The 27,180-nt window shown below is 46.1% G+C and overlaps 1 protein-coding gene across 1 annotated transcript in view; it reads left to right on the top strand.

Moving 5' to 3' along the window:
* The first annotated feature begins 413 nt into the window (after positions 1-413).
* The window catches only part of tbcd (tubulin folding cofactor D), a 117,871-nt gene continuing 91,104 nt past the window's right edge, over positions 414-27,180 (top strand). Inside the window, 14 exon segments of the mRNA XM_031814016.1 lie at positions 414-607; positions 923-1,115; positions 1,324-1,374; positions 1,483-1,580; positions 1,789-1,890; positions 4,534-4,680; positions 5,160-5,215; positions 5,795-5,927; positions 13,982-14,027; positions 18,739-18,871; positions 19,075-19,217; positions 21,473-21,533; positions 21,773-21,847; positions 26,355-26,449. Coding sequence (XP_031669876.1) covers positions 932-1,115; positions 1,324-1,374; positions 1,483-1,580; positions 1,789-1,890; positions 4,534-4,680; positions 5,160-5,215; positions 5,795-5,927; positions 13,982-14,027; positions 18,739-18,871; positions 19,075-19,217; positions 21,473-21,533; positions 21,773-21,847; positions 26,355-26,449 — 1,324 coding nt within the window. The 5' untranslated portion in view covers positions 414-607; positions 923-931.

The following is a 27,180-nucleotide window of genomic DNA, read 5'->3' as shown; positions in this document are numbered from 1 at the left end:
CTTCCTCTTTACCCCGTCTCCTCCCCTTCATCTTTAACCCGGTCTCCTCCCCTTCATCTTTAACCTGGTTTCCTCCCCTTCATCTTTAACCTGCCTCCTCCCCTTCATCTTTAACCAGGTCTCCTCCCCTTCATCTTGAACCTGTCTCCTCCTTCATCTTTAACCAGGTCTCCTCCCCTTCATCTTTAACCAGGTCTCCTCCCCTTCATCTTTAACCTGTCTCCTCACCTTCATCTTTAACCTGCCTCCTCCCCTTTATCAACACTGATTGAAGTGGATTTAACAGGTGACATCAATGTGGTGACATGTGACATTCACCTGGATTCACCTGTGTTATGGAAAGAGCAGGTGTTGTTAATGTTTTGTAGACTCAGTGTATTTTTATTTCTATTTTCATAATATACATGAGGTGAGATAATATTTCCACCTCTTTGGTGTGGCGCGTCCCTCATTAACGAAACGCTTTTTTGTCCCCAATCGCATAACGTACTGTAGGGTGTAGCAACGTGCAAACTTCACAACAGATAACAGACCTCGGCCACTGCGTGATCATCATTATCTGAAGTCATAATAATACATTTTCCGGACAGAATTTTCACAACTACAGGTATGCATTCATATGCCCACGATAACCAAATGTATGAGCTGTGTGTGTTCACTGATCACTCAAATGCTGTTTGATTTCTGTTGCAACTTGCCAACCAACAGTACTAGCTAGTTAGCTAGCATCATTGGCTAGTATCGGCATGAATAGAACGCAAATCATTGACACGCCCATGCTAGAAGTCACACGGTTCTCATCTAGCTATCAAAACTTCAAGGCAAGCTAGCTACACTTGCTAGCTACTATGTAGAGGTGTGTTTAAGCAGTGGACATTAGACATGCATATAACCAAGTGCATGAAATGTACCGGTAATCTAGGCATCTATAATGGTCCAGACCGACATGGATTCCGGGGAGGATGGAGGTGGCGGCGGGGAGCCCGAGGTGATCGCTAAAGCCAGTGTCTTGGGAGGTTTTACCGAGAGCACTGAGATTCGAGCCCTGATCTCCAGCCTACCAGTGGTTCACGAGAACATCGTGACACTGGAGTCAGCCATAGAGAGGTTCCTCGGTGAGATTCATACTCTACATGTTTAGTCTGATGTTGTGGCCAACTTGATCCAGTCTTGCTTGGAACAGTCTGTGGGCTTTAGGCCTAAATGCGTGTACCATCTACAGACATCAGTTTTAATACTTTCATAACTTAGACATACCACAATCATAAGCAGTGAAAGAAAAGTCAACAACTTTATGTTGACCAGTTCTTTTTTTTTCTACAGTGATAATGGACCGTTATCAGGAGCAGCCCCATCTTCTGGATCCACATCTGGGTAACAACACCACACACACACAGCACATCACATGCTATTCTGCTTTAGTGAAACATGGGCTTGTTAGGATAGCATGATGATGACAGTGTTTCTTTCCTGTGACCACAGAGTGGATGTTGAACCTGCTGTTGGAGCTCATCAGGAGTGAACAGTCTCCTCCTCTACTGGTACACCTGGGCTTCAAATTCCTCTACATCATCTCCAAGGTAACTACAGGCATATGGATTCCTACATCATCACACAGATAGTAAGATTTCAGTTTGTGAAGCCCAGCGTTCTGATGTGTGTGTTGATTCTGTGGTGTCTTACCCTATGGCCTCTGGCTACAGTTAGAAGTGTGGTGCTCAGCTTTCTCAGCCTGAGCAGTTGGGACAAGGCAGACTCCTCTAACTCAGGTGTTTTTGTTTCGGCCAGGTGAGAGGGTATAAGATCTTCATGCAGCTCTTCCCCCATGAGGTGGCTGATGTCCAGCCAGTCCTGGACCTCCTGTGTCGACAGGACCCCAGAGACCCAGAGGTGAGCCTGAATTTCTTAGTTACGAGTCGTCAATAGAAGGTGGGCCTACCACGTCCTAGCCCAGTAGCTAATGTTAGACCCCTGATTTCTCATGTTACAAGACCTCAATGGAAGGATAACCCTTTACTTGAAGGGTACCTTCATAAACTATACATTGATAAACATTACATTGCACATTCATAAGCAGAGTATCCATTGATTTTTACCCTCTTGTTGCTTTCTAGATTAGGCCTATAGGGATTCAACGGGTTACGTTCTAGATTAGGCCTATAGGGATTCAACGGTTTACTTTCTAGATTAGGCCTATAGGGGTTTAACGGTTTACTTTCTAGATTAGGCCTATAGGGATTCAACGGTTTACTTTCTAGATTAGGCCTATAGGGGTTTAACGGGTTACGTTCTAGATTAGGCCTATAGGGATTCAACTGTTTACTTTCTAGATTAGGCCTATAGGGATTCAACTGTTTACTTTCTAGATTAGGCCTATAGGGATTCAACGGTTTACGTTCTAGATTAGGCCTATAGGGGTTTAACGGTTTACATTCTAGATTAGGCCTATAGGGATTCAACGGTTTACTTTCTAGATTAGGTCTATAGGGATTTAATGGTTTACTTTCTAGATTAGGTCTATAGGGATTTAATGGTTGACTTTCTAGATTAGGCCTATAGGGATCTAATGGTTTACTTTCTAGATTAGGCCTATAGGGATCTAATGGTTTACTTTCTAGATTAGGCCTATAGGGATTCAACGGTTGACTTCCAAGTTGTTTAATGTATTATATGAAGTGACATGTTTGTCTGTGTATTGTCCCTGTCTGTATCCTGTTATGGTTACAGATCAAATGTTATTTGTTACATGCTTCGTTAACAACAGGTGTGGATTTACAGTGAAATGCTGATTTACACGCCCTTCCCAACAATGCAGAGAGAAAATAGAGAAATAAAACGCGTAATAATAAATACACAATGAGTAACGATAACTTCTCTATATACACAGGGTACGAGTACTGAGTCAATGTGCAGAGGTACGAGGTCATTGATGTAGATATGTACATATAGGTAGGGATGAAGTGACTAGGCAACAGGATAGATAATAAACAGTAGCAGTATGTGATGAGTACGAGGTAATTGATGTAGATATGTACATATAGGTAGGGATGAAGTGACTAGACAACAGGATAGATAATAAACAGTAACAGTATGTGATGAGTACGAGGTAATTGAGGTAGATATGTACATATCGGTAGGGATGAAGTGACTAGACAACAGGATAGATAATAAACAGTAACAGTATGTGATGAGTACGAGGTAATTGAGGTAGATATGTACATATCGGTAGGGATGAAGTGACTAGACAACAGATAGATAATTAACAGTAACAGCACCATATATGATGAGTCAAAGGTCAATGCAGATAGTCCTGGTATCTATTGGTAAATTATTTAACTAACTATTTAGCAGTCTTATGACTTGGGGGTAGAAGTTGTTCAGGGTCCTGTTGGTTCCAGACTTGGTGCATCGGTACCACTTCCCGTGCGGTAGCAGAGAAAACAGTCTATGACTTGGTTGGCTGGAGTCTTTGACAATTTTTAGGGCCTTCCTCTGACACCGCCTGGTATAGAGGTCCTGGATGGCAGGGAGCTCAGCCCCAGTGATGTAGTGGGCCGTACACACTACCCTCTATAGCATCTATAGCACCTGGTATAGAGGTCCTGGATGGCAGGGAGCTCAGCCCCAGTGATGTACTGGCCCGTACACACTACCCTCTATAGCATCTGGTACGGCAGGCAGGTGATGCAGCCTGTTAAGATGCTCTCAATGGTGCAGCTGTAGAACCTTTTGAGGATCTGAGGGCCCATGACAAATGTTTTCAGCCTCCTGAGGGGGAAGAGGCATTGTTGTGCCCTCTTCACGACTGTGTTGGTGTGCTTGGACCATGATAGATCCTTGGAGCTCTTGACCCGCTCCAGTACAGCCAGGTCCATGTAAATGGGGGCGTGGCTCAGCCTTCCGTTTCCTGTAGTCCACAATCGGCTCCTTTGTCTTTCTGACGTTGAGGGAGAGGTTGTTGTCCTGGCACCACACCGCCAGGTCTCTGACCTCACTTTTAGGCTGTTTCATCGTCGTCGGTGTTCAGACCTACCACCGTTGTCTCGTCTGAAAACGTTAGTATGGTGTTGTTGTGCGTGGCCATGCAGTCGTGGGTGAACAAGGAGTACAGGAGGTATAGTATGCACCCCTGAGGGGCCCCTGTGTTGAGAGTCAGCGTGGTGGATGTGTTGTTGCCTACTCTCACAGTTCAATACATTTAATTCAAGTGTTTCTCTCCTTGCCCCTTCCTGTCAGACCTGGGAGACCCGCTACATGCTGCTGCTGTCTGTGATCTGTCTGATACCCTTTGACCTCTAACCCTAACCCTCTCTTTCTGCCCCTTGTGTCAGACCTGGGAGACCCGCTACACGCTGCTGCTGTGGCTGTCCATGACCTGTCTGATACCCTTTGACCTCTAACCCTAACCCTCTCTTTCTGCCCCTTGTGTCAGACCTGGGAGACCCGCTACACGCTGCTGCTGTGGCTGTCCATGACCTGTCTGATACCCTTTGACCTCTAACCCTAACCCTCTCTTTCTGCCCCTTGTGTTAGACCTGGGAGACCCGCTACATGCTGCTGCTGTGGCTGTCTATGACCTGTCTGATACCCTTTGACCTCTCTCGTCTTGATGGTCACCTGACCTCTGACCCCAGCCAGACAAGAGAGCCAATCATGGACCGCATCCTGGCGGTCGCCAAGGTAACTAATTCTAGACTCTCCTGCCTTGGTCAGTGTTGAGTCTTGTCCTCCCAGATCCAGACCCTGTATGATGTATTGAGTGTGTAACTAACCCCTGGTCTGTTATGTCCAGACCCTGTATGATGTATTGAGTGTGTAACTAACCCCTGGTCTGTTATGTCCAGACCCTGTATGATGTATTGAGTGTGTAACTAACCCCTGGTCTGTTATGTCCAGACCCTGTATGATGTATTGAGTGTGTAACTAACCCCTGGTCTGTTATGTCCAGACCCTGTATGATGTATTGAGTGTGTAACTAACCCCTGGTCTGTTATGTCCAGACCCTGTATGATGTATTGAGTGTGTAACTAACCCCTGGTCTGTTATGTCCAGACCCTGTATGATGTATTGAGTGTGTAACTAACCCCTGGTCTGTTATGTCCAGACCCTGTATGATGTATTGAGTGTGTAACTAACCCCTGGTCTGTTGTTATTTCCAGTCCTACCTGATGGTCACTGATAAATCCAGGGATGCTGCATCTGTGTTGGTATCAAAGTAAGTATTCAACAGGCAACAACATTTGTGATGCGTTTCATGTTTTACCCAGTAGAGGGCGTTCTTGTACTTGAAGATGAATAGGTTCATACCGAGGCGCCACACACAGAGCTTACTGAGTGGTCCTAGTGTGTTGTCATCTATCTGTCTGTGTTTACAGTTTACTGAGTGGTCCTAGCCTGTTGTCATCTAACTGTCTGTGTTTACAGTTTACTGAGTGGTCCTAGCCTGTTGTCATCTAACTGTCTGTGTTTACAGTTTACTGAGTGGTCCTAGCGTGTTGTCATTTGTCTGTGTTTACAGTTTACTGAGTGGTCCTAGCCTGTTGTCATCTAACTGTCTGTGTTTACAGTTTACTGAGTGGTCCTAGCCTGTTGTCATCTAACTGTCTGTGTTTACAGTTTACTGAGTGGTCCTAGCCTGTTGTCATCTAACTGTCTGTGTTTACTGAGTGGTCCTAGCCTGTTGTCATCTGTCTGTGTTTACAGTTTACTGAGTGGTCCTAGCCTGTTGTCATCTAACTGTCTGTGTTTACTGAGTGGTCCTAGCCTGTTGTCATCTAACTGTCTGTGTGTGCAGGTTTGTGACACGTCCTGATGTGAAGCTGAAGCGACTAGGAGACTTCCTGGACTGGAGTCTGACCACCATCTCTCAGGCCAGTGACCAGACCATGGGAGGTACTGTAATCCTGGACGGAGCCCTGCAGTCTCTGGTATGACACACACACACACACACACACAGAGTTTGTCTGTCCTCGAGTGTGTGTGGGTTGCAGTGACCAGGCCTAGTTTACAAGAGCCTACATGTACGGCTGCCATGTTTGTGGGAGATCAGAGCCTCTGTGGGTTTGGCAGGTTGGCAGGTGTTTAGTGCTGCACCTGTTGTCAGTGTTTTACGACTGAGGGAGGGAACGCGAAGACACGCCTCTGGTGGTAATTAGCTAGCCTGGTCACAGACCTGTTTTAGGAACTGGTATCCCAGATCCCCAGGGGTTGGCTATACAGCCCAAACAGATCTGGGATCAGTGTAGTAGTATATAGATATACTGCTGGTAGTCATTACTTTACCAGTGTAGTAGTAGTATATAGATATACTGCTGGTAGTCATTACTTTACCAGTGTAGTAGTAGTATATAGATATACTGCCGGTAGTCATTACTTTACCAGTGTAGTAGTAGTATATAGATATACTGCCGGTAGTCATTACTTTACCAGTGTAGTAGTAGTATATAGATATACTGCTGGTAGTCATTACTTTACCAGTGTAGTAGTAGTATATAGATATACTGCTGGTAGTCATTACTTTACCAGTGTAGTAGTAGTATATAGATATACTGCTGGTAGTCATTACTTTACCAGTGTAGTAGTAGTATATAGATATACTGCTGGTAGTCATTACTTTACCAGTGTAGTAGTAGTATATAGATATACTGCTGGTAGTCATTACTTTACCAGTGTAGTAGTAGTATATAGATATACTGCTGGTAGTCATTACTTTACCAGTGTAGTAGTAGTATATAGATATACTGCTGGTAGTCATTACTTTACCAGTGTAGTAGTAGTATAGATATACTGCTGGTAGTCATTACTTTAACAGTGTAGTAGTAGTATATAGATATACTGCTGGTAGTCATTACTTTAACAGTGTAGTAGTAGTATATAGATATACTGCTGGTAGTCATTACTTTACCAGTGTAGTAGTATATAGATATACTGCCGGTAGTCATTACTTTACCAGTGTAGTAGTATATAGATATACTGCTGGTAGTCATTACTTTACCAGTGTAGTAGTATATAGATATACTGCTGGTAGTCATTACTTTACCAGTGTAGTAGTATATAGATATACTGCTGGTAGTCATTACTTTACCAGTGTAGTAGTATATAGATATACTGCTGGTAGTCATTACTTTACCAGTGTAGTAGTATATAGATATACTGCTGGTAGTCATTACTTTACCAGTGTAGTAGTATATAGATATACTGCTGGTAGTCATTACTTTACCAGTGTAGTAGTAGTCTATAGATATACTGCTGGTAGTCATTACTTTACCAGTGTAGTAGTAGTAGTAGTAGTATATAGATATACTGCTGGTAGTCATTACTTTACCAGTGTAGTAGTAGTATATAGATATACTGATGGTAGTCATTACTTTACCAGTGTAGTAGTATATAGATATACTGCCGGTAGTCATTACTTTACCAGTGTAGTAGTAGTAGTAGTAGTATATAGATATACTGCTGGTAGTCATTACTTTACCAGTGTAGTAGTAGTATATAGATATACTGCTGGTAGTCATTACTTTACCAGTGTAGTAGTAGTATATAGATATACTGCCGGTAGTCATTACTTTACCAGTGTAGTAGTAGTATATAGATATACTGCCGGTAGTCATTACTTTACCAGTGTAGTAGTAGTAGTAGTAGTATATAGATATACTGCCGGTAGTCATTACTTTACCAGTGTAGTAGTAGTAGTAGTATATAGATATACTGCTGGTAGTCATTACTTTACCAGTGTAGTAGTAGTATATAGATATACTGCTGGTAGTCATTACTTTACCAGTGTAGTATATAGATATACTGCTGGTAGTCATTACTTTACCAGTGTAGTAGTAGTATATAGATATACTGCTGGTAGTCATTACTTTACCAGTGTAGTAGTAGTATATAGATATACTGCCGGTAGTCATTACTTTACAAGTGTAGTAGTAGTATATAGATATACTGCCGGTAGTCATTACTCTACCAGTGTAATAGTATATAGATATACTGCTGGTAGTCATTACTCTACCAGTGTAGTAGTATATAGATATACTGCCGGTAGTCATTACTTTACCAGTGTAGTAGTATATAGATATACTGATGGTAGTCATTACTTTACCAGTGTAGTAGTATATAGATATACTGCCGGTAGTCATTACTTTACCAGTGTAGTAGTATATAGATATACTGCCGGTAGCCATTACTTTACCAGTGTAGTAGTAGTATATAGATATACTGCCGGTAGTCATTACTTTACCAGTGTAGTAGTAGTATATAGATATACTGCCGGTAGTCATTACTTTACCAGTGTAGTAGTAGTATATAGATATACTGCCGGTAGTCATTACTTTACCAGTGTAGTAGTAGTATATAGATATACTGCCGGTAGTCATTACTTTACCAGTGTAGTAGTAGTATATAGATATACTGCTGGTAGTCATTACTTTACCAGTGTAGTAGTAGTATATAGATTTACTTCTGGTAGTCATTACTTTACCAGTGTAGTAGTATATAGATATACTGCTGGTAGTCATTACTTTACCAGTGTAGTAGTAGTAGTAGGATATAGATATACTGCTGGTAGTCATTACTTTACCAGTGTAGTAGTAGTAGTAGGATATAGATATACTGCTGGTAGTCATTACTTTACCAGTGTAGTAGTAGTAGTAGTATATAGATATACTGCCGGTAGTCATTACTTTACCAGTGTAGTAGTAGTAGTATATAGATATACTGCCGGTAGTCATTACTTTACCAGTGTAGTAGTAGTATATAGATATACTGCCGGTAGTCATTACTTTACCAGTGTAGTAGTAGTATATAGATATACTGCCGGTAGTCATTACTTTACCAGTGTAGTAGTAGTATATAGATATACTGCCGGTAGTCATTACTTTACCAGTGTAGTAGTAGTATATAGATATACTGCCGGTAGTCATTACTTTACCAGTGTAGTAGTAGTATATAGATATACTGCCGGTAGTCATTACTTTACCAGTGTAGTAGTAGTATATAGATATACTGCCTGTAGTCATTACTTTACCAGTGTAGTAGTATATAGATATACTGCTGGTAGTCATTACTTTACCAGTGTAGTAGTAGTATATAGATATACTGCTGGTAGTCATTACTTTACCAGTGTAGTAGTAGTATATACATATACTGCTGGTAGTCATTACTTTACCAGTGTAGTAGTAGTATATAGATATACTGCCGGTAGTCATTACTTTACCAGTGTAGTAGTAGTAGTATATAGATATACTACCGGTAGTCATTACTTTACCAGTGTAGTAGTAGTATATAGATATACTACCGGTAGTCATTACTTTACCAGTGTAGTAGTAGTATATAGATATACTGCTGGTAGTCATTACTTTACCAGTGTAGTAGTATATAGATATACTGCTGGTAGTCATTACTTTACCAGTGTAGTAGTAGTATATAGATATACTTCTGGTAGTCATTACTTTACCAGTGTAGTAGTATATAGATATACTGCTGGTAGTCATTACTTTACCAGTGTAGTAGTAGTATATAGATATACTTCTGGTAGTCATTACTTTACCAGTGTAGTAGTATATAGATATACTGCTGGTAGTCATTACTTTACCAGTGTAGTAGTAGTAGTAGGATATAGATATACTGCTGGTAGTCATTACTTTACCAGTGTAGTAGTAGTAGTAGGATATAGATATACTGCTGGTAGTCATTACTTTACCAGTGTAGTAGTAGTAGTAGTAGTATATAGATATACTGCCGGTAGTCATTACTTTACCAGTGTAGTAGTAGTAGTAGTATATAGATATACTGCCGGTAGTCATTACTTTACCAGTGTAGTAGTAGTAGTATATAGATATACTGCCGGTAGTCATTACTTTACCAGTGTAGTAGTAGTAGTATATAGATATACTGCCGGTAGTCATTACTTTACCAGTGTAGTAGTAGTAGTATATAGATATACTGCCGGTAGTCATTACTTTACCAGTGTAGTAGTAGTATATAGATATACTGCCGGTAGTCATTACTTTACCAGTGTAGTAGTAGTATATAGATATACTGCCGGTAGTCATTACTTTACCAGTGTAGTAGTAGTATATAGATATACTGCCGGTAGTCATTACTTTACCAGTGTAGTAGTAGTATATAGATATACTGCTGGTAGTCATTACTTTACCAGTGTAGTAGTAGTATATAGATATACTGCTGGTAGTCATTACTTTACCAGTGTAGTAGTAGTATATAGATATACTGATGGTAGTCATTACTTTACCAGTGTAGTAGTAGTATATAGATATACTGCCGGTAGTCATTACTTTACCAATAGAGGTGCTATGGCCTACCTGCCCACACTAATCCCCAGTCCCTCACTCTCTTCCACTTTATGTTTAATGTCTTAATGTACTATAGTTGTGGTTTCACCAACCACCTTGATATAACAGTGTATTTTAGTAGATTTTTCTTCAGGTCAACTCTTGTTGTGTCAGTCTAAGTAGCTAATTTAATGCAACCCTCAAGCGAGCAGTGTATCAAAGGAATATTATTGGCGTTGAAACTGGCGCTACGTGTTTACGGAACAGTCTCTCCTTCTGTCTGTGCTCTGTAATATGACTGGGAGGGGAAACCGGCTTGTCTCTCTCTCTCTATGTGGCGCTCAGAGCGTTTAAAACTGGCTCTGTGTGTTCTGACGGCCCCGAGGGGCTTCAACGGGCTCTAGTAAGATCTTTGTTTTGCACAGTTGTGTTTTGAATTTGGCCAATGCAGAAAAAACTTTAAAGAGCCGCTGAGAAATGGTTTAGAAGAGTAGTTAAAATGAACCTTTATCAAACGGCAGTCCTCACTGCAACATGTAATGACATCCAGAGGGGAGAGGTTAGCGGTGATTTAATCCCAGACAACATGTAATGACATCCAGAAGGGAGAGGTTAGTGGTGAGTTAATCCCAGACTACATCCAGAAGGTTGAGGTTAGTGGTGATTTAATCCCAGACTACATCCAGAAGGGAGAGGTTAGCGGTGATTTAATCCCAGACTACATCCAGAAGGTTGAGGTTAGTGGTGATTTAATCCCAGACTACATCCAGAAGGGAGAGGTTAGTGGTGAGTTAATCCCAGACTACATCCAGAAGGTTGAGGTTAGTGGTGATTTAATCCCAGACTACATCCAGAAGGGAGAGGTTAGCGGTGATTTAATCCCAGACTACATCCAGAAGGTTGAGGTTAGTGGTGATTTAATCCCAGACTACATCCAGAAGGGAGAGGTTAGTGGTGATTTAATCCCAGACTACATCCAGAAGGTTGAGGTTAGTGGTGATTTAATCCCAGACAACATGTAATGACATCCAGAGGGGAGAGGTTAGTGGTGATTTAATCCCAGACTACATCCAGAAGGTTGAGGTTAGTGGTGATTTAATCCCAGACTACATCCAGAAGGTTGAGGTTAGTGGTGATTTAATCCCAGACAACATGTAATGACATCCAGAGGGGAGAGGTTAGCGGTGATTTAATCCCAGACTACATCCAGAAGGTTGAGGTTAGTGGTGATTTAATCCCAGACAACATGTAATGACATCCAGAGGGGAGAGATTAGCGGTGATTTAATCCCAGACTACATCCAGAAGGTTGAGGTTAGTGGTGATTTAATCCCAGACAACATGTAATGACATCCAGAAGGGAGAGGTTAGTGGTGATTTAATCCCAGACTACATCCAGAAGGTTGAGGTTAGTGGTGATTTAATCCCAGACAATATGTAATGACATCCAGGAGGGAGAGGTTAGTGGTGATTTAATCCCAGACTACATCCAGAAGGTTGAGGTTAGTGGTGATTTAATCCCAGACTACATGTAATGACATCCAGAAGGGAGAGGTTAGTGGTGATTTAATCCCAGACTACATCCAGAAGGTTGAGGTTAGTGGTGATTTAATCCCAGACTACATGTAATGACATCCAGAAGGTTGAGGTTAGTGGTGATTTAATCCCAGACTACATGTAATGACATCCAGAAGGGAGAGGTTAGTGGTGATTTAATCCCAGACTACATGTAATGACATCCAGAAGGGAGAGGTTAGTGGTGATTTAATCCCAGACTACATCCAGAAGGGAGAGGTTAGTGGTGATTTAATCCCAGACTACATGTAATGACATCCAGAAGGGAGAGGTTAGTGGTGATTTAATCCCAGACTACATCCAGAAGGTTGAGGTTAGTGGTGATTTAATCCCAGACAACATGTAATGACATCCAGAAGGGAGAGGTTAGTGGTGATTTAATCCCAGACTACATCCAGAAGGTTGAGGTTAGTGGTGATTTAATCCCAGGCAACATGTAATGACATCCAGAAGGGAGAGGTTAGTGGTGATTTAATCCCAGACTACATCCAGAAGGTTGAGGTTAGTGGTGATTTAATCCCAGACTACATGTAATGACATCCAGAAGGTTGAGGTTAGTGGTGATTTAATCCCAGACTACATGTAATGACATCCAGAAGGGAGAGGTTAGTGGTGATTTAATCCCAGACTACATGTAATGACATCCAGAAGGGAGAGGTTAGTGGTGATTTAATCCCAGACTACATCCAGAAGGGAGAGGTTAGTGGTGATTTAATCCCAGACTACATGTAATGACATCCAGAAGGGAGAGGTTAGTGGTGATTTAATCCCAGACTACATCCAGAGGGGAGAGGTTAGTGGTGATTTAATCCCAGACTACATGTAATGACATCCAGAAGGTTGAGGTTCGTGGTGATTTAATCCCAGACTACATGTAATGACATCCAGAAGGTTGAGGTTCGTGGTGATTTAATCCCAGACTACATGTAATGACATCCAGAAGGGAGAGGTTAGTGGTGATTTAATCCCAGACTACATCCAGAGGGGAGAGGTTAGTGGTGATTTAATCCCAGACTACATGTAATGACATCCAGAGGGGAGAGGTTCGTGGTGATTTAATCCCAGACTACATCCAGAAGGTTGAGGTTCGTGGTGATTTAATCCCAGACTACATGTAATGACATCCAGAAGGTTGAGGTTCGTGGTGATTTAATCCCAGACTACATGTAATGACATCCAGAAGGGAGAGGTTAGTGGTGATTTAATCCCAGACTACATCCAGAGGGGAGAGGTTAGTGGTGATTTAATCCCAGACTACATGTAATGACATCCAGAGGGGAGAGGTTCGTGGTGATTTAATCCCAGACTACATCCAGAAGGGAGAGGTTAGTGGTGATTTAATCCCAGACTACATCCAGAGGGGAGAGGTTAGTGGTGATTTAATCCCAGACTACATGTAATGACATCCAGAGGGGAGAGGTTCGTGGTGATTTAATCCCAGACTACATCCAGAAGGTTGAGGTTAGTGGTGATTTAATCCCAGACTACATCCAGAAGGTTGAGGTTAGTGGTGATTTAATCCCAGACTACATCCAGAAGGTTGAGGTTAGCGGTGATTTAATCCCAGACTACATCCAGAAGGTTGAGGTTAGCGGTGATTTAATCCCAGACTACATCCAGAGGGGAGAGGTTAGCGGTGATTTAATCCCAGACTACATGTAATGACATCCAGAAGGGAGAGGTTAGTGGTGATTTAATCCCAGACTACATCCAGAAGGTTGAGGTTAGCGGTGATTTAATCCCAGACTACATGTAATGACATCCAGAAGGGAGAGGTTAGTGGTGTTTTAATCCCAGACTACATCCAGAGGGGAGAGGTTAGTGGTGATTTAATCCCAGACTACATGTAATGACATCCAGAAGGTTGAGGTTAGTGGTGATCTCACTCTCAAAAGGGGAGGAGCCACAATATTATGAACAAAACAGGTGTTGGAATTTCACAATTTAAAATGAAAATGTATTATTTCGATCTCATCCACGATATTGATGTTGTTGCTCTCTCTCTCCTGTCTCACCTGTTTCACCTGTCTCTCTTCTCTCCTGTCTCTCCTCTCTCTCCTCTCTCTTCTCTCTCTCTCCTGTCTCACCTCTCTCTCCTGTCTCCCGTCTGTCTTCTAGGCCCAGCTATTCAAGCATGGCAAGAGAGATGACTTTCTCCAGTACGGTAAGAATGTCCTTCAATAGTTGCTTTTTAATCAGCAATTTGACTTTATCCATTGTGATAAGTAGTTGTCTTACCTCCTGCATCCATTGTGATAAGTAGTTGTCTTACCTCCTTCATCTATTGTGATAAGTAGTTGTCTTACCACCTCCATCTATTGTGATAAGTAGTTGTCTTACCTCCTTCATCCATTGTGATAAGTAGTTGTCTTACCTCCTGCATCCATTGTGATAGGTAGTTGTCTTACCTCCTGCATCCATTGTGATAGGTAGTTGTCTTACCTCCTGCATCCATTGTGATAGGTAGTTGTCTTACCTCCTGCATCCATTGTGATAAGTAGTTGTCTTACCTCCTGCATCCATTGTGATAAGAGCATCTGCTAAATAAATGAATTAAATGTAGGTGATCTTCTAATGTTGACTGCTGTGACCATGATACTGGCTGTAGGTGATGTGTGATACTAACGTTCGGTGTAAACTACACCCCTGACATCACTGAGCCTCTCACATTAAACCAGCCTCTCCTGTAGTGTGTTGTCTTACCAACGTAGTGGTGAGCACATTAAACCAGCCTCCTTCCTGTAGTGTTTTGTCTTACCAGCATAGTGGTGAGCACATTAAACCAGTCTCCTTCCTGTAGTGTTTTGTCTTGGCAACGTAGTGGTGAGCACATTAAACCAGTCTCTCCTGTAGTGTGTTGTCTTGGCAACGTAGTGGTGAGCACATTAAACCAGTCTCCTTCCTGTAGTGTTTTGTCTTACCAACGTAGTGGTGAGCACATTAAACCAGTCTCCTTCCTGTAGTGTGTTGTCTTACCAACGTAGTGGTGAGCACATTAAACCAGTCTCCTTCCTGTAGTGTGTTGTCTTACCAACGTAGTGGTGAGCACATTAAACCAGTCTCCTTCCTGTAGTGTGTTGTCTTACCAACGTAGTGGTGAGCACATTAAACCAGTCTCCTTCCTGTAGTGTGTTGTCTTACCAACGTAGTGGTGAGCACATTAAACCAGTCTCCTTCCTGTAGTGTTTTGTCTTACCAACGTAGTGGTGAGCACATTAAACCAGTCTCCTTCCTGTAGTGTGTTGTCTTACCAACGTAGTGGTGACCACATTAAACCAGTCTCCTTCCTGTAGTGTGTTGTCTTGGCAACGTAGTGGTGAGCACATTAAACGATGTGACACAGATTCTTCACCTGGTGGTGAAGATTCTCCACAGCACGCTGTCTCGCCAAAACAAAGATGTAACTACGTTAACAATGTAATCACAACGAGCTGTGGCTCAAAGCAAACCTCAGAAATAGTTTCAGTCAGACATACACACTCTACACGCGGAGTGTGAATATCTAGCCAATACATTTTGAATTGAATAACATTGGTTGTGAACTTAAGAGTTGTGACGATTGGACATGTTTGGTTCAAGGCAAGTAGAAACCCATACTAGTAGTAGTCATGTCTCCTGCTCCAGAGTCGACACCTTCGGGGTGCAACGTCATCGTCTGACTGGCTGCTTCTCTGGCCAGCTCTCTCATTGGCTCCTTCTCTGGCCAGCTCTCATTGGCTGCTTCTCTGGCCAGCTCTCTCATTGGCTGCTTCTCTGGCCAGCTCTCTCATTGGCTCCTTCTCTGGCCAGCTCTCTCATTGACTGCTTCTCTGGCCAGCTCTCTCATTGGCTCCTTCTCTGGCCAGCTCTCTCATTGGCTCCTTCTCTGGCCAGCTCTCTCATTGGCTGCTTCTCTGGCCAGCTCTCTCATTGGCTGCTTCTCTGGCCAGCTCTCTCATTGGCTGCTTCTCTGGCCAGCTCTCTCATTGGCTCCTTCTCTGGCCAGCTCTCTCATTGGCTCCTGGTGATGATCACCGTTCTGAAGAGTTGTAGTGTGAGATGTGCCTTTCAGATTCGGTGCCGATAAAATGTTTAAAAAGATTGTGATGGTTCAAAGAGGAGGCAGCCCTCAGACTGCATCTCTGACCCGCGTCGGTGACTGTCACGCCCCGAGGAGATGGGCAGCCCTCAGACTGCATCTCTGACCCGCGTCGGTGACAGCCACACGCCCCGAGGAGATGGGCAGCCCTCAGACTGCATCTCTGACCCGCGTTGGTGACGGTCACGGGGAGATGGGCAGCCCTCAGACTGCATCTCTGACCCGCGTCGGTGACGGTCACGCCCCGAGGAGATGGGCAGCCCTCAGACTGCATCTCTGACCCGCGTCGGTGACGGTCACGCCCCGAGGAGATGGGCAGCCCTCAGACTGCATCTCTGACCCGCGTCGGTGACGGTCACGCCCCGAGGAGATGGGCAGCCCTCAGACTGCATCTCTGACCTGCGTCGGTGACGGTCACGCCCCGAGGAGATGGGCAGCCCTCAGACTGCATCTCTGACCCGCGTCGGTGACGGTCACGCCCCGAGTAGATGAGCAGCCCTCACACTGCATCTCTGACCCGCGTCGGTGACAGCCACACGCCCCGAGGAGATGGGCAGCCCTCAGACTGCATCTCTGACCTGCGTCGGTGACTGTCACGCCCCGAGGAGATGGGCAGCCCTCAGACTGCATCTCTGACCCGCGTCGGTGACGGTCACGGGGAGATGGGCAGCCCTCAGACTGCATCTCTGACCCGCGTCGGTGACGGTCACGCCCCGAGGAGATGGGCAGCCCTCAGACTGCATCTCTGACCCGCGTCGGTGACTGTCACGCCCCGAGGAGATGGGCAGCCCTCAGACTGCATCTCTGACCCGCGTCGGTGACGGTCACGCCCCGAGGAGATGGGCAGCCCTCAGACTGCATCTCTGACCCGCGTCGGTGACGGTCACGGGGAGATGGGCAGCCCTCAGACTGCATCTCTGACCCGCGTCGGTGACTGTCACGGGGAGATGGGCAGCCCTCAGACTGCATCTCTGACCCGCGTCGGTGACTGTCACGCCCCGAGGAGATGGGCAGCCCTCAGACTGCATCTCTGACCCACGTCGGTGACGGTCACGGGGAGATGGGCAGCCCTCAGACTGCATCTCTGACCCGCGTCGGTGACTGTCACGCCCCGAGGAGATGGGCAGCCCTCAGACTGCATCTCTGACCCACGTCGGTGACGGTCACGGGGAGATGGGCAGCCCTCAGACTGCATCTCTGACCCGCGTCGGTGACGGTCACGCCCCGAGTAGATGAGCAGCCCTCACACTGCATCTCTGACCCGCGTCGGTGACAGCCACACGCCCCGAGGAGATGGGCAGCCCTCAGACTGCATCTCTGACCTGCGTCGGTGACTGTCACGCCCCGAGGAGATGGGCAGCCCTCAGACTGCATCTCTGACCCGCGTCGGTGACGGTCACGGGGAGATGGGCAGCCCTCAGACTGCATCTCTGACCCGCGTCGGTGACGGTCACGCCCCGAGGAGATGGGCAGCCCTCAGACTGCATCTCTGACCCGCGTCGGTGACGGTCACGCCCCGAGGAGATGGGCAGCCCTCAGACTGCATCTCTGACCCGCGTCGGTGACGGTCACGGGGAGATGGGCAGCCCTCAGACTGCATCTCTGACCCGCGTCGGTGACTGTCACGGGGAGATGGGCAGCCCTCAGACTGCATCTCTGACCCGCGTCGGTGACTGTCACGCCCCGAGGAGATGGGCAGCCCTCAGACTGCATCTCTGACCCACGTCGGTGACGGTCACGGGGAGATGGGCAGCCCTCAGACTGCATCTCTGACCCGCGTCGGTGACGGTCACGCCCCGAGGAGATGGGCAGCCCTCAGACTGCATCTCTGACCCGCGTCGGTGACGGTCACGCCCCGAGGAGATGGGCAGCCCTCAGACTGCATCTCTGACCCGCGTCGGTGACGGTCACGCCCCGAGGAGATGGGCAGCCCTCAGACCGCATCTCTGACCCGCGTCGGTGACGGTCACGCCCCGAGGAGATGGGCAGCCCTCAGACTGCATCTCTGACCCGCGTCGGTGACGGTCACGCCCCGAGGAGATGGGCAGCCCTCAGACTGCATCTCTGACCCGCGTCGGTGACGGTCACGCCCCGAGTAGATGAGCAGCCCTCACACTGCATCTCTGACCCGCGTCGGTGACGGTCACGCCCCGAGGAGATGGGCAGCCCTCACACTGCATCTCTGACCCGACACGAGGAGTTTGTCTCCAATCTCCAAAACTTGTATGGGACGGCTAAATCATATGCCCGGTTTAACCGGTGGTGCTGCAGTGTCTGGACCAGTGTAGTGTTACCATGGTACTAGTGTGTGTGTGTGTGTGTGTGTGTGTGTGTGTGTGTGTGTTCCTCAGCTCCGGTGGTGCTGCAGTGTCTGGACCAGTGTAGTGTTACCATGGTACTAGTGTGTGTGTGTGTGTGTGTGTTCCTCAGCTCCGGTGGTGCTGCAGTGTCTGGACCAGTGTAGTGTTACCATGGTACTAGTGTGTGTGTGTGTGTTCCTCAGCTCCGGTGGTGCTGCAGTGTCTGGACCAGTGTAGTGTTACCATGGTACTAGTGTGTGTGTGTGTGTGTGTTCCTCAGCTCCGGTGGTGCTGCAGTGTCTGGACCAGTGTAGTGTTACCATGGTACTAGTGTGTGTGTGTGTGTGTGTGTTCCTCAGCTCCGGTGGTGCTGCAGTGTCTGGACCAGTGTAGTGTTACCATGGTACTAGTGTGTGTGTTCCTCAGCTCCGGTGGTGCTGCAGTGTCTGGACCAGTGTAGTGTTACCATGGTACTAGTGTGTGTGTGTGTTCCTCAGCTCCGGTGGTACTGCAGTGTCTGGACCAGTGTCACGTGGCAGAGAGCAGCCAGGCTATGCTGAGGAAGCTGGGGGTCAAGCTGGTACAGAGACTGGGTCTGACCTTCCTCAAGCCCCGACTAGCCAAGTGGAGGTGAGACACACACACACACACACACACACACACACACACACTGAGGTAGGAGTCAAGCTGGTACAGAGACCAGATCAGATCTCACCTTCCTCAACCAGTGGAGGAGACCCACTCCCTAGATGTTAATTTGGGAGCCTTCGCATGCCGTTGAGGGTTTGTTAAGGGAAAGCTGGTCTCACTGTGTATGTTTGCTTGTCATTCAGGTACCAGAGAGGGAGTCGCTCCCTGGCAGCCAACCTGTCTCTGTCCCAGTCTGGCTCCACAGTCGAGGCTGTTAGTCCAGACATGGAGACCCAGAGCCAGGAGGAGGACTATGATATCCCAGAGGAGGTGGAGAACGTCATCGGTCAGTCAGCGTTACTCTCTCTCTCTCTCTCTATCTCTCTTTCTCGCTCTCTCTCATTCTCTTTCTCTGTTTTTCTTTTCTCTCTCTCAGCTCTTTCTCTCTCTCTCTCTCATTCTCTCAGACCTCTCTCTCATTCTCTCAGATCTCTCTCTCAGATCTCTCTCTCTCTGGTTCTCTCAGATCTCTCTCTCTGGTTCTCTCAGATCACTCTCTCTGGTTCTCTCAGATCTCTCTCTCTGGTTCTCTCAGATCTCTCTCTCTCTGGTTCTCTCAGATCTCTCTCTCTCTGGTTCTCTCAGATCTCTCTCTCTCTGGTTCTCTCAGATCTCTCTCTCTGGTTCTCTCAGATCTCTCTCTCTCTGGTTCTCTCAGATCTCTCTCTCTCTGGTTCTCTCAGATCTCTCTCTCTCTGGTTCTCTCAGATCTCTCTCTCTCTGGTTCTCTCAGATCTCTCTCTCTCTGGTTTCTCTCAGATCTCTCTCTCTCTGGTTCTCTCAGATCTCTCTCTCTCTGGTTCTCTCAGATCTCTCTCTCTGGTTCTCTCAGATCTCTCTCTCTCTGGTTCTCTCTGGTTCTCTCAGATCTCTCTGGTTCTCTCAGATCTCTCTGGTTCTCTCAGATCTCTCTGGTTCTCTCAGATCTCTCTGGTTCTCTCAGATCTCTCTGGTTCTCTCAGATCTCTCTGGTTCTCTCAGATCTCTCTGGTTCTCTCAGATCTCTCTGGTTCTCTCAGATCTCTCTCTCTCTCTGGTTCTCTCAGATCTCTCTCTCTCTCTGGTTCTCTCAGATCTCTCTCTCTCTCTGGTTCTCTCAGATCTCTCTCTCTCTCTGGTTCTCTCAGATCTCTCTCTCTCTCTCTGGTTCTCTCAGATCTCTCTCTCTCTCTCTGGTTCTCTGCTCTCTCTCTCTCTCTCTGGTTCTCTCTGCTCTCTCTCTCTCTGCTCTCTCTCTCTCTCTCCCTGGTTCTCTCAGCTTTCTCTCTCTGGTTCTCTGCTCTCTCTGGTTCTCTCTGCTCTCTCTGGTTCTCTCTGCTCTCTCTGGTTCTCTCAGCTCTCTCTCTGGTTCTCTCAGCTCTCTCAGCTCTCTCTCTCTCTCTGGTTCTCTCTGCTCTCTGCTCTCTCTCTCTCTGGTTCTCTCTGCTCTCTCTCTCTGCTCTCTCTCTCTCTGCTCTCTCTCTCTCTGCTCTCTCTCCCTGGTTCTCTCAGCTTTCTCTCTCTGGTTCTCTGCTCTCTCTGGTTCTCTCTGCTCTCTCTGGTTCTCTCTGCTCTCTCTGGTTCTCTCTGCTCTCTCTGGTTCTCTCTGCTCTCTCTCTGGTTCTCTCTGCGCTCTCTCTGGTTCTCTCTGCTCTCTCTCTGGTTCTCTCTGCTCTCTCTCTGGTTCTCTCTGCTCTCTCTCTCTCTGGTTCTCTCAGCTCTCTCTCTGGTTCTCTCAGCTCTCTCTCGTTCTCTCTCTTGATATGTCTGAAGTTAGCATCCTTCTCACTGTCTCATTGGTTTTAAGGCCTGTATCTTGTGTTCAGTAGGATGTGCAACATCCTGAACTACTTGACCAATAACAACACAGATTTACATGTTCTGTTACAAAACATTTTGTTACGGTGTGCCCTACTGAATCTGACCCACATCAGGTCTGTTATGGTTCAGTCACAGCTATTCAGGTAGTGACTCTCTCTCTCTGTCTGTTATGGTGTTCAGTCACAGCTATTCAGGTAGTGACTCTCTCTCTCTCTGTCTGTTATGGTGTTCAGTCACAGCTATTCAGGTAGTGACTCTCTCTCTCTCTGTCTGTTATGGTGTTCAGTCACAGCTATTCAGGTAGTGACTCTCTCTCTCTCTGTCTGTTATGGTGTTCAGTCACAGCTATTCAGGTAGTGACTCTCTCTCTCTCTGTCTGTTATGGTGTTCAGTCACAGCTATTCAGGTAGTGACTCTCTCTCTCTCTGTCTGTTATGGTGTTCAGTCACAGCTATTCAGGTAGTGACTCTCTCTCTCTCTCTCTGTTATGGTGTTCAGTCACAGCTATTCAGGTAGTGACTCTCTCTCTCTCTCTCTCTGTTATGGTGTTCAGTCACAGCTATTCCGGTAGTGACTCTCTGTCTGTCATGGTGTTCAGTCACAGCTATTCAGGTAGTGACTCTCTCTCTGTCTGTTATGGTGTTCAGTCACAGCTATTCAGGTAGAGAGAGAGTCACTGTCTTATGGTGTTCAGTCACAGCTATTCAGGTAGTGACTCTCTCTCTGTCTGTTATTTCACAGAGCAACTGTTGGGTGGGCTGAAAGACAAGGAGACCATCGTGCGCTGGTCTGCTGCTAAGGGGTAAGTTGTCACATTGAATTAACAATGATAAACACTAAGCGTCTGTCTTTCAGGAGGCAGAATGATGTCTATAGGCAGGAGCACAGAGTTATATCTGTCATGTTGATGTAGTACAGAATAAATGTGGCACCTGAACAGACAAAACCCCCAAACTGCCTATAGGGAGGAGCACGCCCTCATGTTCATGAAGTACAGATGAATTGCTCAGATAGGATCCAACATGTCTTCCCTCTTTTCAGTATTGGGAGGGTGACAGGGCGACTCCCCAGGGAGCTGGCTGACGAGGTGGTTGGATCTGTGTTGGACTGTTTCAGGTAACACCTGGTTCATTTGCAGCTTTGTCATGTTATGTTGTGCTATTTGTCTGTGGGGATCATCTTATCAGACAATATACAGATATATATTAAGGTAAACTCAGCAAAAAAAGAAACGTCCTTTCACTGTCAATTGCGTTTATTTTCAGCCAACTTAACATGTGGCTTAACATTGTATGAACATAACAAGATTCAAGAACTGAGAGAACAAGTTGCACGGACATGTGACTAACAGACATGTAATAATGTGTCCCTGAACAAAAAGTAACAGTATCTGGTGTGGCCACCAGCTGCATTAAGTACTGCAGTGCATCTCCTCCTCATGGACTGCACCAGAGTTGCCAGTTCTTGCTGTGAGATGTTACCCCACTCTTCTACCAAGGCACCTGCAAGTTCCCTGACATTTCTGGGAGGAATGGCCCTAGCCCTCACCCTCTGATCCAACAGGTCCCAGACGAGCTCAACGGGATTGAGATCCGGGCTCTTCGCTGGACATGGCAGAACACTGACATTCCTGTCTTGCAGGAAATCACACACAGAATGAGCAGTATGGCTGGTGGCATTGTCATGCTGGAGGGTCATGTCAGGATGAGCCTGCAGGAAGGGTACCACATGAAGGAGGAGGTCTTCCCTGTAACACACAGCGTTGAGATTGCCTGCAATGACAACAAGCTCAGTCCGATGATGCTGTGACACACCGCCCCAGACCAAGATGGACCCTCCACCTCCAAATCGATCCCCCTCCAGAATACAGGCCTCTGTGTAACGCTCATTCCTTTGACGATAAACGCGAATCCGACCATCCCTCCTGGTGAGACAAATCTGCGACTCGTCAGTGAAGAGCACTTTTTGCCAGTCCTGTCTGGTCCAGCGACGGTGGGTTTGTGCCCATAAGCGACGTTGTTGCCAGTCCTGTCTGGTTCAGCGACAGTGGGTTTGTGCCCTTAGGCGACGTTGTTGCCAGTCCTGTCTGGTGAGGACCTGCCTTACAACAGGCCTACAAGCCCTCAGTCCAGCCTCTCTCAGCCTATTGTGGACAGTCTGAGCACTGGAGGAGGGATTGTGTGTTCCCGATCTAACTCGGGCAGTTGTTGTTGCCATCCTGTACCTGTCCCGCAGGTGTGATGTTCGGATGTACCGATCCTGTGCAGGTGTCGTTACACGTGGTCTGCCACTGCGAGGACGATCAGCTGTCCGTCCTGTCTCCCTGTAGCGCTGTCTTAGGCGTCTCATAGTACGGACATTGCAATTTCTTTCCCTGGCCACATCTGCAGTCCTCATGCCACCTTGCAGCATACCTAAGACACGTTCATGCAGATGAGCAGGGACCCTGGGCATCTTTCATTTGGTGTTTTTCAGAGTCAGTAGAAAGACCTCTTTAGTGTCCTAAGTTTTCAGAACTGTGACCTTAATTGCCTACCGTCTGTAAGCTGTTAGTGTTTTAACGACCGTTCCACAGGTGCTTGTTCATTAATTGTTTATGGTTCATTGAACAAGCCTGGGAAACAGTGTTTAAACCCTTTACAATGAAGATCTGTGAAGTTATTGGTATTTTTATTATCTTTGAAAGACAGGGTCCTGGAAAAGGGACGTTTCTTTTTGTTGTTGCTGTGTTTATTAAAGCTCCCAAACAGTAATTCTGATTCCCGTAAAATAACCCTTCGAGTGATTAAAATACGACCCATAATGTTTTTTGTGGGGGGATAGAATTTTTAAAATCTTTTCCTCTCATGGCTAACTACCAGGAAGTTTATAAAGACGGGCTGAGTGGGCGGGGAGCTTATATTCATGAGCTGGCCTTGACTGACAGGTCTTTGAAAAGTTATGAAACTTGGATGCAGTGTTGCTGTAAAATCATCTCAAGCTAATTTGGTGAAACACAAAGCAATATTAAAAATTAAAAAAAAATAATAAATCACACTAATTTTAGAAATACAGACAGTTCATTCGTTCGTTAGACATAGTGGGATCTTTTTCTGTCGGTGAAATTTAATTATGTGAGAAACAGCGGTGGAAAAGCATTTTTATGCGCAAATATTGATATAATAACATATTGAAGGAAACTTGTAGTCACGTGATGATATGGTGTGTGGTCCTCCCACTACCACTCAGATAACATGCAGGTTATTGTGGTCCTCCCACTACCACTCAGATAACATGCAGGTTATTGTGGTCCTCCCACTACCACTCAGGTAACATGCAGGTTATTGTGGTCCTCCCACTACCACTCAGGTAACATGTAGGTTATTGTGGTCCTCCCACTACCACTCAGATAACATGCAGGTTATTGTGGTCCTCCCACTACCACTCAGGTAACATGCAGGTTATTGTGGTCCTCCCACTACCACTCAGGTAACATGTAGGTTATTGTGGTCCTCCCACTACCACTCAGGTAACATGCAGGTTATTGTGGTCCTCCCACTACCACTCAGATAACATGCAGGTTATTGTGGTCCTCCCACTACCACTCAGGTAACATGCAGGTTATTGTGGTCCTCCCACTACCACTCAGGTAACATGTAGGTTATTGTGGTCCTCCCACTACCACTCAGGTAACATGCAGGTTATTGTGGTCCTCCCACTACCACTCAGGTAACATGCAGGTTATTGTGGTCCTCCCACTACCACTCAGGTAACATGCAGGTTATTGTGGTCCTCCCACTACCACTCAGATAACATGCAGGTTATTGTGGTCCTCCCACTACCACTCAGGTAACATGCAGGTTATTGAGCTACAGATTAAAGTGGTGATGATGAACTTTACAGGGAGGTGAAAGTGCACAGTGATGAGCTTGATGCTCCTTTACCAATAAATATTGACCGTCTGATTCTGGTGACGTGATGATCGATGCTTGACTGCCATCTGTCAAATTTAAAATATTCTCGCTTTTATCCACAATAATTTAGTGTAGACCAGCCTACCTGCACTGTATGTGAGACCAGCTGTTGTCTCGAGGTCAGGTGACCAGACACAACTATCAGTAGAGGTGAAGAAACCATGGAAACACTATCAACTTTTCTATTTTTATTCGGTTCATGACAACTTCAGTGTAAAAGTCCATTTTGAATGCACTATGTCATCACACACTGATTGTTATCAGCAACAGGACCTTTTGGTGGGAGAATACTACTGGTGGGAGAATACTACTGGTGGGAGAATACTACTGGTGGGAGAATACTACTGGTGGGAGAATACTACTGGTGGGAGAATACTACTGGTGGGAGAATACTACTGGTGGGAGAATACTACTGGTGGGAGAATACTACTGGTGGGAGAATACTACTGGTGGGGAAATACTACTGGTGGGAGAATACTACTGGTGGGGAAATACTACTGGTGGGGAAATACTACTGGTGGGAGAATACTACTGGTGGGGAAATACTACTGGTGGGGAAATACTACTGGTGGGAGAATACTACTGGTGGGAGAATACTACTGTTGGGAGAATACTACTGGTGGGGAAATACTACTGGTGGGAGAATACTACTGGTGGGAGAATACTACTGGTGGGAAAATACTACTGGTCGGAGATGGGAAAATACTACTGGTGGGAGAATACTACTGGTGGGAGAATACTACTGGTGGGAGAATACTACTGGTGGGGAAATACTACTGGTGGGGGAAATACTACTGGTGGGGGAAATACTACTGGTGGGGGAAATACTACTGGTGGGGGAAATACTACTGGTGGGGGAAATACTACTGGTGGGGGAAATACTACTGGTGGGGGAAATACTACTGGTGGGGGAAATACTACTGGTGGGGAAATACTACTGGTGGGGGAAATACTACTGGTGGGGGAAATACTACTGGTGGGAGAATACTACTGGTGGGAAAATACTACTGGTGGGAAAATGCACATTTTCTTCATGCAGATTCTAGAATATTCACATGAAAATCTGTTGCCAATTGATGGAATCCTAGCTGGTGATGTAACAAATAAATATGATACATCTCCCGTTTGGCAAGTCTCTGGTGATGCAGTTCACAGCAACACTGACGGATGTGTTGACATGACAACTGTGTTGGAGTTCTGAATGACCCTTCCTTCTAATTCTATTTGCTGACATCCTACAGTCACATTTTTGCACCAGCAGAGTAGCTGTCTCGTTATATAAGTCACGCCCCTCTGCAAACACACCTTCTCCCGTGTTGGTTACGAGGCGTAACTTATGACGATTAGGTGAGAGAATATCATGTTGCCGTTGGTGTATTAAAATGAGAGTTGGGATGATGTCTCCCTACCGCCTTAATAACCCCCCCCCCCCCCCTCTTGAATCCAAGGGTTTGACATGGGGGAGGGGACCAGTCACTTTATCAATGTAGAAGCAACAGTCATTTTTTGTTCGACACACTTTGACCTGGTTTCATCCAAATATCATTCAATTTGATGAAAACAACATGATTTTTAACTGTTCATGACCGTTTTTAAGGGAGTTTTTGCGGAGCTCAGGTCAGTTTTGCGGATGTCAAATGTCATCCTTGGTGTGTGTGTTCTTGTTCTAGTTTCCAGGAGACGGACAACGCGTGGCATGGAGGCTGCTTGGCCCTGGCAGAGCTGGGGAGAAGAGGCCTGCTGGTGCCCTCTCGTCTCCCGGACGGTACGTAACAAAACCCTGCACACACAGCTAGCTAGAGCGGCGTGCGGGAGCTTCTCGTATTGGAACTACGACACAACATGTCCTCCGTACCTGCAAAGCAACAGCCATACAGAACAACAACCCCCCTTCCCATAAACCCTCACAGTCACAACAGCCATACAGAACAACAACCCCCCCTTCCCATAAACCCTCAGTCCCAACAGCCATACAGAACAACAACCCCCCCTTCCCATAAACCCTCACAGTCACAACAGCCATACAGAACAACAACCCCCCTTCCCTTCCCATAAACCCTCAGTCCCAACAGCCATACAGAACAACAACCCCCCCCCTTCCCTTCCCATAAACCCTCACAGTCACAACAGCCATGCAGAACAACAACCCCCCCTTCCCATAAACCCTCACAGTCACAACAGCCATGCAGAACAACAACCCCCCCTTCCCTTCCCATAAACCCTCAGTCACAACAGCCATACAGAACAACAACCCCCCTTCCCTTCCCATAAACCCTCACAGTCCCAACAGCCATACAGAACATCAAGCCCCCTTCCCATAAACCCTCAGTCACAACAGCCATACAGAACAACAACCCCCCTTCCCATAAACCAACAGTCACAACAGCCATACAGAACAACAACCCCCCTTCCCTTCCCATAAACCCTCAGTCACAACAGCCATACAGAACAACAACCCCCCTTCCCATAAACCCTCAGTCCCAACAGCCATGCAGA

The sequence above is a fragment of the Oncorhynchus kisutch genome, unplaced genomic scaffold (genome assembly GCF_002021735.2).
Source record: "Oncorhynchus kisutch isolate 150728-3 unplaced genomic scaffold, Okis_V2 Okis06b-Okis10b_hom, whole genome shotgun sequence".
In the NCBI taxonomy this organism is placed as follows: domain Eukaryota; kingdom Metazoa; phylum Chordata; class Actinopteri; order Salmoniformes; family Salmonidae; genus Oncorhynchus; species Oncorhynchus kisutch.
Note: the sequence above shows the minus strand (reverse complement) of the source record. Positions and strands in the feature narration are given on the sequence as shown.